General features: G+C 49.5%; 1 protein-coding gene across 6 annotated transcripts in view; it reads left to right on the top strand.

The window, feature by feature from the left end:
• ARHGAP22 (Rho GTPase activating protein 22) overlaps positions 1-13,273 on the top strand; it is a 216,395-nt gene that overhangs the window by 63,662 nt on the left and 139,460 nt on the right. For all 6 annotated transcript variants that reach the window (XM_030941412.1, XM_030941408.1, XM_030941409.1 and 3 more), the window contains one exon: positions 7,763-7,962. In XM_030941412.1, the coding sequence (XP_030797272.1) occupies positions 7,763-7,962 (200 nt within the window). The remainder of the gene's footprint in view (positions 1-7,762; positions 7,963-13,273) is intronic.

A 13,273-nucleotide genomic window follows, 5' to 3' on the forward strand; every position in this document is an offset into this window, starting at 1 on the left:
CAGCAGGGGACAGTGCGGCCAGGACAGGAGAGGACAGAGGAGGCCGAGAGGCCATGTGGCCGATCCCCAGGACCTTCATAGGCCATAGTGTGGGATCTGACTGTTGCTCTGAGCGAGCTCAGAAGCCTGCAGGGTTTTCATAGGGAGCAACATGATCTAAGTCCCATGCTTAAGAACTTGCTGCCTGCCCTGTTTTGAAGAGGTTGCAGCAGTAACTCAGGTGAGAAACAAAGCAGCTGGGAGCAAGGAAGGTCTGAGGATGGGGTATTCACTGGTTGAGATTATTTCTCTTATGCTCTGAGAAATAAGTGAAACTATTCAGGTCACCCATCTGGCCCTAGAGCTGGCCGTCACAGGCTCTTGTGCAAGTCCATCCCTTCCATTGCCCACCCACCCCAGCCCCACCCTGCCCATGCGCTGAGTTTCTTCTTTCTCTCATCTCACCCCAAGAGGAAGCCATACCCCATGTCCACCTCCAGTGTTACCAGGACGGCCAGGCCAGAGTCATGCAGCAAGAGCAAAGTCTACCATCCTCAGTGACTGGGAAGGCATGCAGCCCACTTCCTCCCTCACAGGCCAGATGGCAGGGCTCAGCGTGACCTGTACAGTCTGGACCAGGCCACCCAAGGGTTTATGGGCACCCTGGCACAGATACAGCTCAGGGCAGCAGCAATATAGAGGCATGGGATGGGGACATTGTCAGGATGAGCACAAGGAGGCTTATGGTGAACAGGTAGGCTCTCTAATCCCAGCAGGTAGGGCCACAGCGGGTGGGGCACTTCGGAGCAGAGGAAGGCCTCATTCCTGCTACAGAGCACCTCCTTGCCCCTTGCCACAGCCGAGGAGAGTGTCTTGCCATCTCATGCTAACCTCCAACCACCTGAGCTCAGGCTCCATGTCCTGTCACCTCCCAGGAAGCTCCCTCTTGACTCATCACCCCATCCGACCCTCACCCACAGCCTCCACCTCTGCCAGTCCAAATGCACTTAAACCGGCTCAGGTCCCTCCCATTCTAGCAAGGGGCACCCTGCCCCTCCATGCCACCCTCCCCTCCAGCATACTCCCCGCTTCTCTCCTGCTTGCAGGGAACATTCCTGAAAGAGTTCTCCGGGCTCCTTTGCGGTACTCCCCCTCCTGTCATCCCTACCCTCTCTCTGTAAAGTGGCCCTTGTGTACCTTCACCTCTCCACCCAAGACACTGCGACCTGAACTCTCTTCCCTTGGCATGGTTTACCTGCTTTTGAAAATTTTGTTTAAAACTGACACATAATAATTGTACATGCCTGTGGGGTGCTGTGTGGAGGGAGCTACACAGAGGAAAATCCTGTGCTGCGAAACGGTGGCGATTGCCAGGCTGGGACTGGATTTTCCTCTGTGCGTAGTAAATACTGTAACTACTTCTGTGAAGAGTAAGATTTTTTAGAACTCTGTGTAGGAAGATCTGTGTGTAGCTCCCTTAGTAGCTGCATATCTATTTTGGAGAATCTTGTGGAAGGCAGGAGCTAAGAGGCAGGAAGCAGCCCAGGCAAGGGATGGTTATATACAAATCGGTTCAGTAAAGGGGAGATGAAAAGAAGGCAGAATATACAGAGAAAATCTTCAGATTTGGAAGCTAAGGGACTCTAGGGCTTGATGGGGAGGGATTTGTCTGAACATGTCCAAGCTGTCAAGTCTGGTTGGTCATAGAGCCCCGGATGAGAATGGGGAGGAGGAGTGGGCTGGGGAGAGACATGTTGAATTTGGACATAGGCCCAGATAACCATGAGACATTTCTCTGGAGTGTCCTGCAGATGGTTTGACACATGAATCTGAAGCTCCTGAGTAAGATCCGGGGAGAAATAACGCCCTGGGATTCATAACGAAATAGAGATAGCTGGGACAACCCTGGGCAACAGCAGGATTTGGGAGGATGGAGGAAGTTGAGGCCAGAAGCAGGCTGGGGAGGCAGAAAGAAACTTGGACAAAAACGCTGGTATTTGGGCTCTGCAGAGAGGGAGGAAGGAAGAGCTTCCAGAAGCAGAGAGTGATTAACAGTGTCTGAGCCACCACAGGGCACTGGAGGATGAGACCCTGAGATCCAATTCAGGTTGGATTTGGTCAGAGCAATATCAGGAGAGGCCAAAATCTCCAAATGCAAGGAGTTGGTGGGGACTGCCGGGTGAGGAAGGAGAGGCAGGTGTGTGGGCCACCCTCTCAAGATGCGCCTGTCAGCAAGAGGAGGTGACAGCGGCCCCTTGGCACTTGCACTCATGTGAGCCAAGAGATTGCAAGTGCCAGGCTAGTTTCTTCCTCCCACGCCTGAGCCCCACCTCCCCTGAGGTCATCCCACACTCTAGTATCCTTCAAGGCCCGGCCTGGGGGCTCCCTCTGCGGGGGTGGAGGGACCTCAGCAGAGGTCTACAGCACCTCAGGGTGGGCACCTCAGGGTCAGCATCCACAGGCTTTTCCTGCCCCACAGGCCTGTGGTCCTGTGTATCCCTATGTGGTGGTTGCGATTTACTTCCCCTGCCAGACTGGGGGACCCCACGGGAAACACCATCAAATCAACTGGGCTCTGTACCTGGAGGAGCTCTATAGATTTGGAATAAATGGATGAGTGAATGGATGGTCCTGCGTGTGCATGGAAGAGCCACCTTTGGGGAGGTTGGAGAACGAAGGGCACCCTCCTCCTTCCTGGGTCCTGAGCTTGCCTGGGGCCTGCTCCTGGGGTCCCTCCAGAAACTTGGATCCATTCTGGAGACTTAGAATGCCAGAGCTGTTTGACTTGAGGCCTGGTTTAAATATTAACAGGACCAAATAAATTGATTAAAGGAAGTGCTGATGACAGGAACAGCGGTTATTAATAAATCATAGCAATGATTATTTTCCTTTCAAGAAGCTCCATCAGCCTAATATGATTGATCAGCTGGGGAAAATCCTAGGCTGGTTTGGCAACTTCAGTAGCATCTGCAGGAAGTGCCTCCCTGTCAGAGGGGCTGGAGCCAGCCTTTCCTCTCCTCCAGGGTGGGGCAGGTGGGACCCTCGAGGATGCCTGCATCTGCTGAAATAGAGACCACCCAGAGCTTGCTGCCTACCGGCTCCCTTGCCCCAGTGAACATGGCCCCCTGTACCTGCTCCCTCCTTACCTGAAGCTCTCAGGAGGTCTGATGCCTGGGCCTTGGGCATCAGGGCACAGAATGTGCCCACCTTCTTTGTCTTGCCACGTTGACTACAGGCCAGTCCTGCAGTCAGCCACATATTGATAGCACAAGATCCTGCTCTTGGCCAGGCTCAGCATCCATGGTCCTATGCACAGGGGGCTCACCCTTCTTGGGGCAGGCATGCCTGGACAGAGAGCACCTCACAGACATTGTCCACCGCCGGGACAGAGGGTGCAGCAGCGCTCAGAGGAGTCGGACTCTGCTGATAAAGTCACCGAGTTTTTTTTGAGCTCCTAACGTGCACCAGCCCTGCACAGGATGCTATGGGGGATGTGGAAGGAAGAGCAGGTGCATTTAATGAGCCAGCTTCAGGCCCTGTCATAACAGAAGACAAGAGACAGAATCAGGGATGTAGCTCTAGAACATTCCATGACTTCAGTCCCTCCTGAAGACCCCAAAGAGTGCTCTGCAAACATATGTGGAAGGACAAAAGGTTCTCCATAGCCCTTGAAGATTCTGTGATAAGAGATAAAGGAAAATTCAAGAATAGACAGTGGAGGCCTGAGCCAACCCACCTGCTCCAGAGACTCCTTACCGCCAGGGGAAAAAACATCTGTCGAGTCTCATGGTAGGAATCTCACGTAATTAAACAACAAAAGCCCAGGCACTGGTGACCTAATTTGGCCAGCAATTCTCAACTCATTAAAGGAATTTTAGAGAGGAGCAAGTTGAGACCCAGATAAGAAAACTCAGTAACCAGAGGGGCAAACCGTCCCTGTCCTCCTCAGTCCCCTGCCAGGCTCCACTCGAGCCCAGCACTCCTGATAATCCTTGTCAGCTCCACCTCCCAGGGCCTGATGCAGCCCCCACCCTGGAAAGGGACTGGTGAGTGCTGCTGAATCCAGCCCTGCTCAGCCCTTCACTGGCTTGAGATGGAGAAGGGGAGGGGGCGGCCCTGGAGCAGAAAGGCCCCTTCTGATGCTGTTCTGGCACTTCTGGCACAACCCCACCTGTCTCATCAGAGGCTCAGCTCACCCTCATCTGGGCAGGGTGGTTTCTTCCAAGTCTTTGTCCTCCACACAGGGCTGCTGAGGTTGCAGAGCAGCCAGGGCTGTGCAGCACAGATGCAGGATAGGGTGCTACAGATGTCTGGAAATACAGATGTCTGGAAATTCCAGGCTGTAGGAAGACTTGCAGGAAAGGACTGGGGCTCCCGTGGAGAGGAAAAGGGGGCCCGGTAGCTCTGGGCCTCCAGGACTCCGGGTTTTTATGCCACTGAGTTTGACTTGGTGCTCCTCCTGCTGTGAGCAATCAGCTAAATAGGCAAAGGGAATGAGCAGATGTCTCATACAATTAGTAAAAGCCCATGCAAAGATGTTCCAGCTGATTAATCAGAACAGCTAAGATAATAACTACGTGTCATTTTATACCTACTAAATTATGGAGTAGGAATGCTCAAATTATACTATTTCATGTTGGTGGTGATGGGGAAAGTGGCACACTGGCATAATTGTGTGGTGGAATATAGCCACACACCATCTCTAGAAGGCAGTGTGTAGTGGCATTTAAAGGGCCAGGGGCCAGAGAGCGGTCCATTCTCTGCTCTGTGACCTCGCTGCTGGGATCCCAGCTTTAGGACACAAATTCTGCATGGAGACATCCACTGCACTATCTCCATTATCCTAATTCTCATCACCATAGTAACCTGTTACTAGGCACCTGTACATCTAAGCACTCTGCAGTTATGTTGTCTCCCCTTTGCCAGCTTGCCCTGCTGGGTGAGGTGTTGTCATCTCATATGGGCCCAGTTTTCTGACTGGAAAACTGATGCACAGAGAGTTCACAGAGCTGGCGGTGATGCAAACCAAGCCTTAGTCCAAAACCTGTATTTCTTCAGTTGGGTCCCAACATCTTTTTAATTAAATACCTCACATTGAGGAGAATGCCAATACCCATCAATGTGAAAATCTAAAGGCAATGTATGGTGTGTCCATTTGCAGGGATAGTAACCAGTCATAGAAATAAAGGAGGGAGGCACACTCTAAATCCACATGAACAAGCGTGGGGACCAACCCCACAGAGGGGAGGGAAAAAAGTGCCGATCATTCTGAAACACAGATAAGGTGAAGCTCAAGCCTAGGTTCAGGGCGCTGTTGGGCTTCAGAGGGGGCTGTTTTCCTTGAAAGGCCTGGGCCATGTGATCCACATTCAGCTCCCTGAATTGCCTTCCCTTTAGTCTCTGGAGAAAAACCGCTGTCCTGAGGAATCACCAATCCAGCTTCAGTGGCCAGGAGCAAGCATGCAAACAACCCACTTCCTCTCTGGGCCAAAATACAGCCAAGGCAAGGCTAGAGCATTCAACTCTAACCTCTCCAGCAGCAGAGGGATGGCAACAGGGAATCAAGGCAGAGTGGGTGAGGACGTAGAAGGTCTGACACCAAGGTGGCTACTGGTACCCATACATCTATCACAGCTACTTGGGTGCCAGAGAGAAGAGATGAGGCCTCCTGTGAATGCCACTGTTGTCCATGAGCCAACCCTTTCCAGAGCAGGGGCCCATGTAAAAGTGATAGATTCAGTATTATACCCCAGGCCGTATGACACTTGAGGTGAAGGTGTGAACACCAGTGTTGGGGTGATTGGACTCAACACCAGGCCGTGGGGGCTACGAAGTCCAGCAGAGTCAAAGAAATGAGAAAAGACAAGTTGAGAGAGAAAGTGGGACCAGGGAGCCAGTGCTAGCATGGAGGCTGTGAAGGTCCAGAACTCTGGGAGCCCACACTATTTATTGCTGATCAAAGAAACAGGTGGTAAGGAGGTGGGGGTTGAAAGGAAGCAGTATATCAAGTGAATGAGCTACAACTGTGATGGTTTAGCATTTCCTTTGAACCATATGGCTACTTGAGATAATGGGAGTGCTAGAAGCAAGGAACCAGCAAGTCTAGACACATTGCAAAGGCCACAAGGGGTTTTAGACCCTGGACCCTGGACATGTTCCAAGCCCTGCCTCAGCCTCTCTCCCAACACTCAGCTTTTCTCCCAACACACCAGGCTATAATGTGTCCTCAGACACTGCCTGAGTGCTATGTAATATTTAATGTAATGTTAAGATACAAAAAATACTTAACAATAAGGATGACCCTAAGTATCCAGTGATATTTGACCACCATGACTTATGTCTATTCCCTGCCCCCCACAGTGATGAGGACATGCATGTAGAACTGGGTAAGACATCATCTCCTGCAGTCCCCACCCTTCAGTTCAGAGTGGCAGAAAAGCAATCACACAGATAATCACCAGCCATGGGCCACCTGTCCTGGTAGGGGAGGGAGTGACTATTTGGAGGAGATTCAGAAGGAAGGCTCCATGGAGGATGTGTCCTTTGAGTTGGCTCTTGAAGGATGTGTAGGAGCTCACCATGCGGCTAATGCCAGGGTATGGATGGGAGAGGGATAGAAGAAAAGTCCAGGCTAGTGGGAACATGTGGGCAGAAGTAGGCCAGGCTTAGAGAACTGCAGTCATTAGTGTAGTGGGAAGAGCTTACACACACACATACACAGAATCACAGATACAGTGCAAGAATTGTAGGTCACAGGCACTGTGCTTTCCAATCACAAGTTAGGATCCACGGTCTAAGAATTATAGGTGTGATTACATTTGAAGTCAGAATTATTTCTCCAGAGTTCAAGATGGCCCCTCCTACTGATCACTGTGGCAATGGCCTTGATACTGGCCAGAGAGAGGAGAGGAGCTTCCCTGGTGACAGGGGAGAGTGAAGGAGGGGGACAGAAGGGGAAGGGGTAGGGGAGAGGGGACAAGAATTCAGTCATCCCTGTGAAGGGCAGCACCAACCTTGGCAGGGTGTGGCTCAGCACCATCAACCAGAAGGACCTGCAGGGCTCACGTGCGCTCAGAACCTCTGGGGTAGGAGTGCTGGCCCCTCTGCCCTCCCAGTCAGCCACCAACAAGCCACAGCAAACAGCTGAAGCAGAGGTCCCACTTTGGGATGGTCCCAGAGAACAAATACAAAGGCTTTGGGGGCTCTGATGCCTCCATAGGAGAGGGAGTAAGCAGAAGCCTGATCTGGGTGGGGCCAGCTCCCGCTGGACCTGAGCAACAAGAATCTGCTAGACTGTGAGCTCCAGGAGGATACAGATGTTTATCTGTTTTTTATTTCACTACTTTGTCCCCTGGAAAACTGGAACAGTTCTGTGCACATAGTAAGAAATCAATAAACAATGGCTGAATGAATACATTAATCATTGAACAAATGAACGAGTGGATGGATGAATCCATGGATTCATGGATGGATGCATGGATGGATACATGGATGCATGGATGAACAAACCTGGAGGAATGAAGAACCCAGGATCCCAGGGATAGAGCAGAAACTAACCAGGTGGGCAGGGTGTACCCCTACCCCAGGGGGATCACTGCGGGCTGCTGCACAGATACTCCAACCCATGCCCCTTCAATGCCAAGGGGAAGTAGGCCCAGCTGCTCACATCCTGCTGGCCTGGGACCCCATGCCTCAGTCACGAGGCAGCTAGGACACTGGGATGGGGGCAGGACTGATAGCAGGCACACTGCCTTCATGCTTACTGTGTCCCCTTGACTTTCAGCCCGCTCCAAGAGCCTGGTGATGGGGGAGCAGAGCCGGAGCCCCGGGCGGACGCCATGCCCTCACAGGCTGGGCCCCGTACTGAAGGCAGGCTGGCTGAAGAAGCAGAGGAGCATCATGAAGAACTGGCAGCAGCGCTGGTTTGTGCTGCGTGGGGATCAGCTTTTCTACTACAAGGACAAAGATGAGATCAAGCCCCAGGTGAGAAGTGCATGTGTGGTCTGCCGTGGGCATCACAGCAGGGCTCCACAAGAGGGAAGACTATGCCCAGGAGAAGGGAGGAAGGCACAGAGTCACTGACTCCATCACAATGATGTTTTGCCAGGATTTCCAAAGTAATTTTCATTCTTATCCCCCATGTTCCTGGTATCACAGGCTGTTTTACTGGAACATGTCCACAACTTCTGCAATGAAATTGTTTCCTTAAAATGTTGATAGAGAACGTCCCTGCCCAACTTAAGAAAACAACTCTTCCATGTCTTTTTGGCCCCTTCATGCTTGCAAGAAAGATGTACATGCACACATTTCATTACTTCTATCTTGCAAGAAAATGGATCACCAGACACATCTAGCCTCAAACTGAAACCTGGCTCACTCTGAAGCCTTTGTGCCTATCCCACATAGGGTTTCTGTGTCCAGAACTGTGAGACCCACATTTTAAGCAGGTGCTTTAAATGTCTGCCTTTCTATCCAAATTGCACTAAGTTTACTCCCTCAGAGCAGCTAGTAGCCCCACCCACCACAGTGTAGCCTGGTCACACAGAGGCCCATGCAAATGTCGTAATGAGATACTCTGTGTGCTGCCATCCAAGACACCTGAGCCAGAAGCACTTGGGCAATCCAGTCCTTGTGATGGGTTTCAGAGAGAGAAAGGGTATCTCTTGGGGAGAAAATGGGAATGGACCTTAAAGGACTTGTCCCAAAAGCTGCTCCTAGTCACGGGTCCAAGTCAGAGTGGGCAGAGTCACAGGTCACAGAATCTTGCTGGGAAGGGGCCTGGTTCACATCCCTGCCATCCCCACAGTGTGGGGGCAGAGAGGGGCTCTGGGATGGGCAAGGAGTGAAGGGGGAGCTGGGCAAGAGAAAATGTCCCTTTCTCTCCTCTTTCAGTTCTTCTGAGCATGTCAAGGATGAAGTGTCAACCCTGTGAGCCTACCTTTGACACTTCTCAAACACTTGGATCCTCCTTTTAAACAAAATATGGGGGCGCGGAGGTGAAAGGGGAACAGGCCTCATCTTACTTAGAGCCTTCAGTGCAACAGGAACTGGCTGCTCATGAATAACTTTCTGCCTTCATTCTGTTCATTCCAATAGCTACCTCTATGGACAGTAATTCTGGTTCCCACTTGTGGTGGAGATATCAGTTTTCCTTTCTAAAATACTGTGTATTGACATTAAAACCAAAAAGTGTTTCACAGCAACGTGAATGTGCTTAATGGCACTTACCTATATACTTAAAAGTGGTTCAAATAGTAGACTTTGTGTTACACACACATTACCACAATACAAATAAATTAATTAGAAGACTGCTTCAGGAAAACTTTTACACAAATAATAGCACAGATGAAATGTGCGTATGACAAAAATCATGAAGGTGGATTCAGGAAACCCCTACGTTGTCCAGCCTCCTTGACTGTATGAGAAAGGAGAACTCTGAGCAGTTAAGTGAGCCAGATAGGAACTCTGGAATCAGCTAGATCTGAACGAGACCTAGCATGCCAGCTGTGCAGTGTGAACAAAAGTTTTCTGAAATGGAACATGGAGGAAAGAGACTTTATTCTAGTGAACAGTTTGCAAACTGGGGACACGCAGCTTCCCTGTAAAAGGTGAAGGTGTGTTCCAGAAAACATAAGGAAGGGTTTTATAGCAAACGTGCCAGCCTAGGTTCCCAATCAGGTCTGTTTAGGCAAATGAAGGATTCAGACTCATTTAGTTCTGAGGATTGATACGCTGAGCACTGGAAGGTGAGTTCCGATTGGTTGGTTCAGGTGAGCTCTGAAAGTCCCAAAGTTAAACAGGAGTCTGGTCTTTAGGGGAAGGCAGAGTACATGTGTGATCCCTAGTCATCCAATGTCCACTTGACTTGGCCCTATTTTAAATTTAGGCCCAGTTAGCCCCTGGGGACTCATCTTGAAGGATTGGCTGCTTCAGGTTCACATTTGTTTACAATGGCTTGGGGGGAGTCCTTTTTTTTTTTTTTTTTTTTACTTTAGATTGTATCAATTGTAAAATGGAGACAATATTACCTCCATCACAGGGATGAACTGGGGTTAAATTGTATAACATACACATAACTGGGTACAAATCCTAACACACTGGATACTCAAATCTGAGCCCACAAGCCCACCCAGCCCTGCCCTCACCTGGCCCCCAACTGCCCCCCAGGCTCACCCCTAGGCTGGGCACCATGTTTCTGGTTCCCCACGGGCATTTCTTTCTGGCCTCCCAGTTTTGTAGACCAGCCTTGGCCCATCAACAGTGTCTTGGCTTTCCTGGCTGAACTGTTGGTGACCTGTCACTCTGATTACTGTGAACAGAGTTGCCAGAGTTGCCCCCAGCCTTTCAGAGCCCTGCCTGGACCCTTACTGTCACCTTCCTCCTGGCCAAGCCCACAGCACTGCCTTCTGGGAGCAGGACTTTGTGATGCTGGGAGAGCCTGGGTTCTCATGACCCTGAGGCCACCCAGGCCACACATGGACAGAGCCTCCTCTGCCACAGGCGTCCCCATGTATTCCTTATAGTGAGCCTTGAGGTGGCCCTGGGAGCCCTCACCCATCAACTAGCTCCATAAGGAACCTCTATCTCCTGAAATTTCTGAGCCAGACACTCCTCTCCCTCCCCTGCCACGTTTTCCAGACCTCCGCATCCTCTGGTGGAAGTAACTAATAAAACGGAGGCATGGACATCCACAGTCAACAGCCTGCACACAAGAGCAGCCCTCAAGCCCAATCCAAAATGGACCAGGGCATTTATTGTCAGGGAGCATATTGGATCATAAGAGGGGTCAGTGTCTCCCAGCAGATGCCAGCATTTGCCCCCAGAGCTCTTGTGGCCTTTCTGGGTCTGGCTGGCACTCACTCCCAATGCCTCTTGGGACATTAAAACTTCTCCCCATTTCCCCCAACAAAACCTGGCTTCTATGGCACCCCACTGCCCAGGTTCCCAATCGCAAGGCAAATGTCGGTCAATTTTGATTCATTCAGCTTATCAGTATGATCTCAAACTTGCACAGCTGCTGGCAAAATAGCCTCACAAATTTCTGTTTAATTGCATGAACTGCATATAATAGACTAATTCTCAATATCTGGTTCCTGGAAAAATATGCTCTGCTCACTGTTCTCAGTGACAGGGGGCCCAGGCGGTCAGCAGGCTCCCGTAGGATGGGCTGCACCAGCAGATGTAACTGTCGGGAAGAGGGATATCCAGCCACACTTGATGCTGTGCAGAGCTCACAACACAGGAGGAGAATCACTCCCAGCCCACATTCCTTGTTCTCTCTCCAAAGCCCTATCTCTTCCCCTCTCCCCATCTTGCTGGCAGGAGGGTCAGCAGAGGACATAGAGCATAGAGACAAGACAGTTCAAGACAGAGAAAGAGGAAGCAGCTTGTGCAAGCTCAGATGGAAAGATCAGGCAAAGGCATGTCACAGCAGAGCCTGAAAGTGAGCCCTTGTTCTTCCAGCTTTTCCCAGCACCTGTCCCTGAGGGTTTCCAGCAGACAGATCCCACAGTTTCACAAGTAAAGGCTTCCAGGTTTTTTAAACCTTAGTGCTTTTAGCTTGTGCTTGGAATGTTGAGTCATGAAAACTCCTGCCACATTCTTTGTTGATCAGCCTGGTCTATTTCCACTGTTGGGAACTCACTTTAAGTCTAGTTATCTTGGTCCTTTATTTGTTGTGGGTTTCTTGGCTTTGAATAGAAATGGAACAGAATAGACATGGAAAGTATAACTCCCAAAACCTAAGACCAAAAAAAAAAGTAAAAAATTAAATGTGATCAATTGAGCAAATGGGACAAAATGGGGAAAAGGAAAAAAAGAAAGAAAGAAAGAAAGAAAGAAAGAAAGAAAGAAAGAAAGAAAGAAAGAAAGAAAGAAAGAAAGACAAGTAAAAAACAAATAAATAAGAGAGCAAAAGAAGGTACAAACATTTTGTTTCTCATAATAAATGTGAATAGGTTAGATTCATCTATCCCTTAAAATAGAAAGTGTGAACTGGGTCTAATAAAGAGAGAGGAATAAACAAAAAGATTAAAAAGCAAAAGAACAACAACAAAAAAAAAAGGTAAGAAAGTAAATGTGAGCAAAAAGAAAGCACATTTAGTAACATCAAATAAAGTAGAATTCAAGATGCTAAGAAAAAAGGGGAACAGAGAGAGATCGTTCCTCATATAGATAACCTACTGAGAAAAGAGCAGCTGTGAACTTTACTGCTCCTAATGACGCAGCTTTGAGGAAGACATAAACAAAGAACACTCATTGTTTTCCCTTTAAAAAAAAAAAAACTTTTTCAAAAAAATGAAATCAGAGACCCATTCACTGTCAATAATGCTAAAGCAAAAAAGACAAGTTAGTAACAAAATGACATTGAGGAGAGTGTGCAGGCATGAGAGAGCAAGGATCAAACACACACACACACACACACACACACACACACACACACACACACACACACACTGCGTAATACCTCTGCAGTTAATGAGAAAACCAAAACTCAAATTCAAACTTCCAGTTAAGGGTGACATTTAAAAGTCACATTTGGCTCCTCTGCATCACAAGACTTCAAGATACAGCACTAAAGGGATGTTTTTAAAGGCACGAGCACAAGTAGATGGAAAGAACATGAGGGGAGACAGCGTTCTGGATGCAGGAAAACAGATGAGGGAGAGGCTGCTGATCTATTGAGCTGATCCAAGACAGCTAAATCCCAAGCCAGCACAAAGGAGAGCACGGAAGCTGTCTGGTTTGCAAAACAAAACTCCTCAAAGACTTGGGGCTTGATAGGACTAGATATCTCTGGAAATTAGGGCAAAAAAGGAGCTTAGGACAGGAGCACTGGGTGAAGGTTAACTTAGAAAAAAGCAGTTAGGGCCGGGCGCAGTGGCTCATGCCTCTAATGCCAGCACTTTGGGAGGCCAAGGCAGGCAGATCACTTGAGGTCAGGAGTTCGAGACCAGCCTGACCAACATGGTGAAACCCCGTTTCTACTAAAAACACAAAAACTAGCTGGGCGTGCTGGCACATGCCTGTAGTCATAGCTACTCAGGAGGCTGAGGCAGGAGAATTGCTTGAACCTGGGAGATGGAGGTTGACACGAGATTGCGCCACTGCACTTCAGTCTGGGCAATAGAGCAAGACTCCGTCTCCAAAAAGAAATACCAAAAAAAAGCAGTTATATCTCAAATTTTCTGAACAATCCAGTGCCAAGAGGTGCCTGCCTGCCCCCACTCAGCTGTAAGACTGGAGTTGTATTCTCTGAGCATAAGAGGGAGTCCTTCAGACTAGGGACTCTGGC

The sequence above is a fragment of the Rhinopithecus roxellana genome, chromosome 11, assembly GCF_007565055.1.
Source record: "Rhinopithecus roxellana isolate Shanxi Qingling chromosome 11, ASM756505v1, whole genome shotgun sequence".
NCBI lineage: Eukaryota > Metazoa > Chordata > Mammalia > Primates > Cercopithecidae > Rhinopithecus > Rhinopithecus roxellana.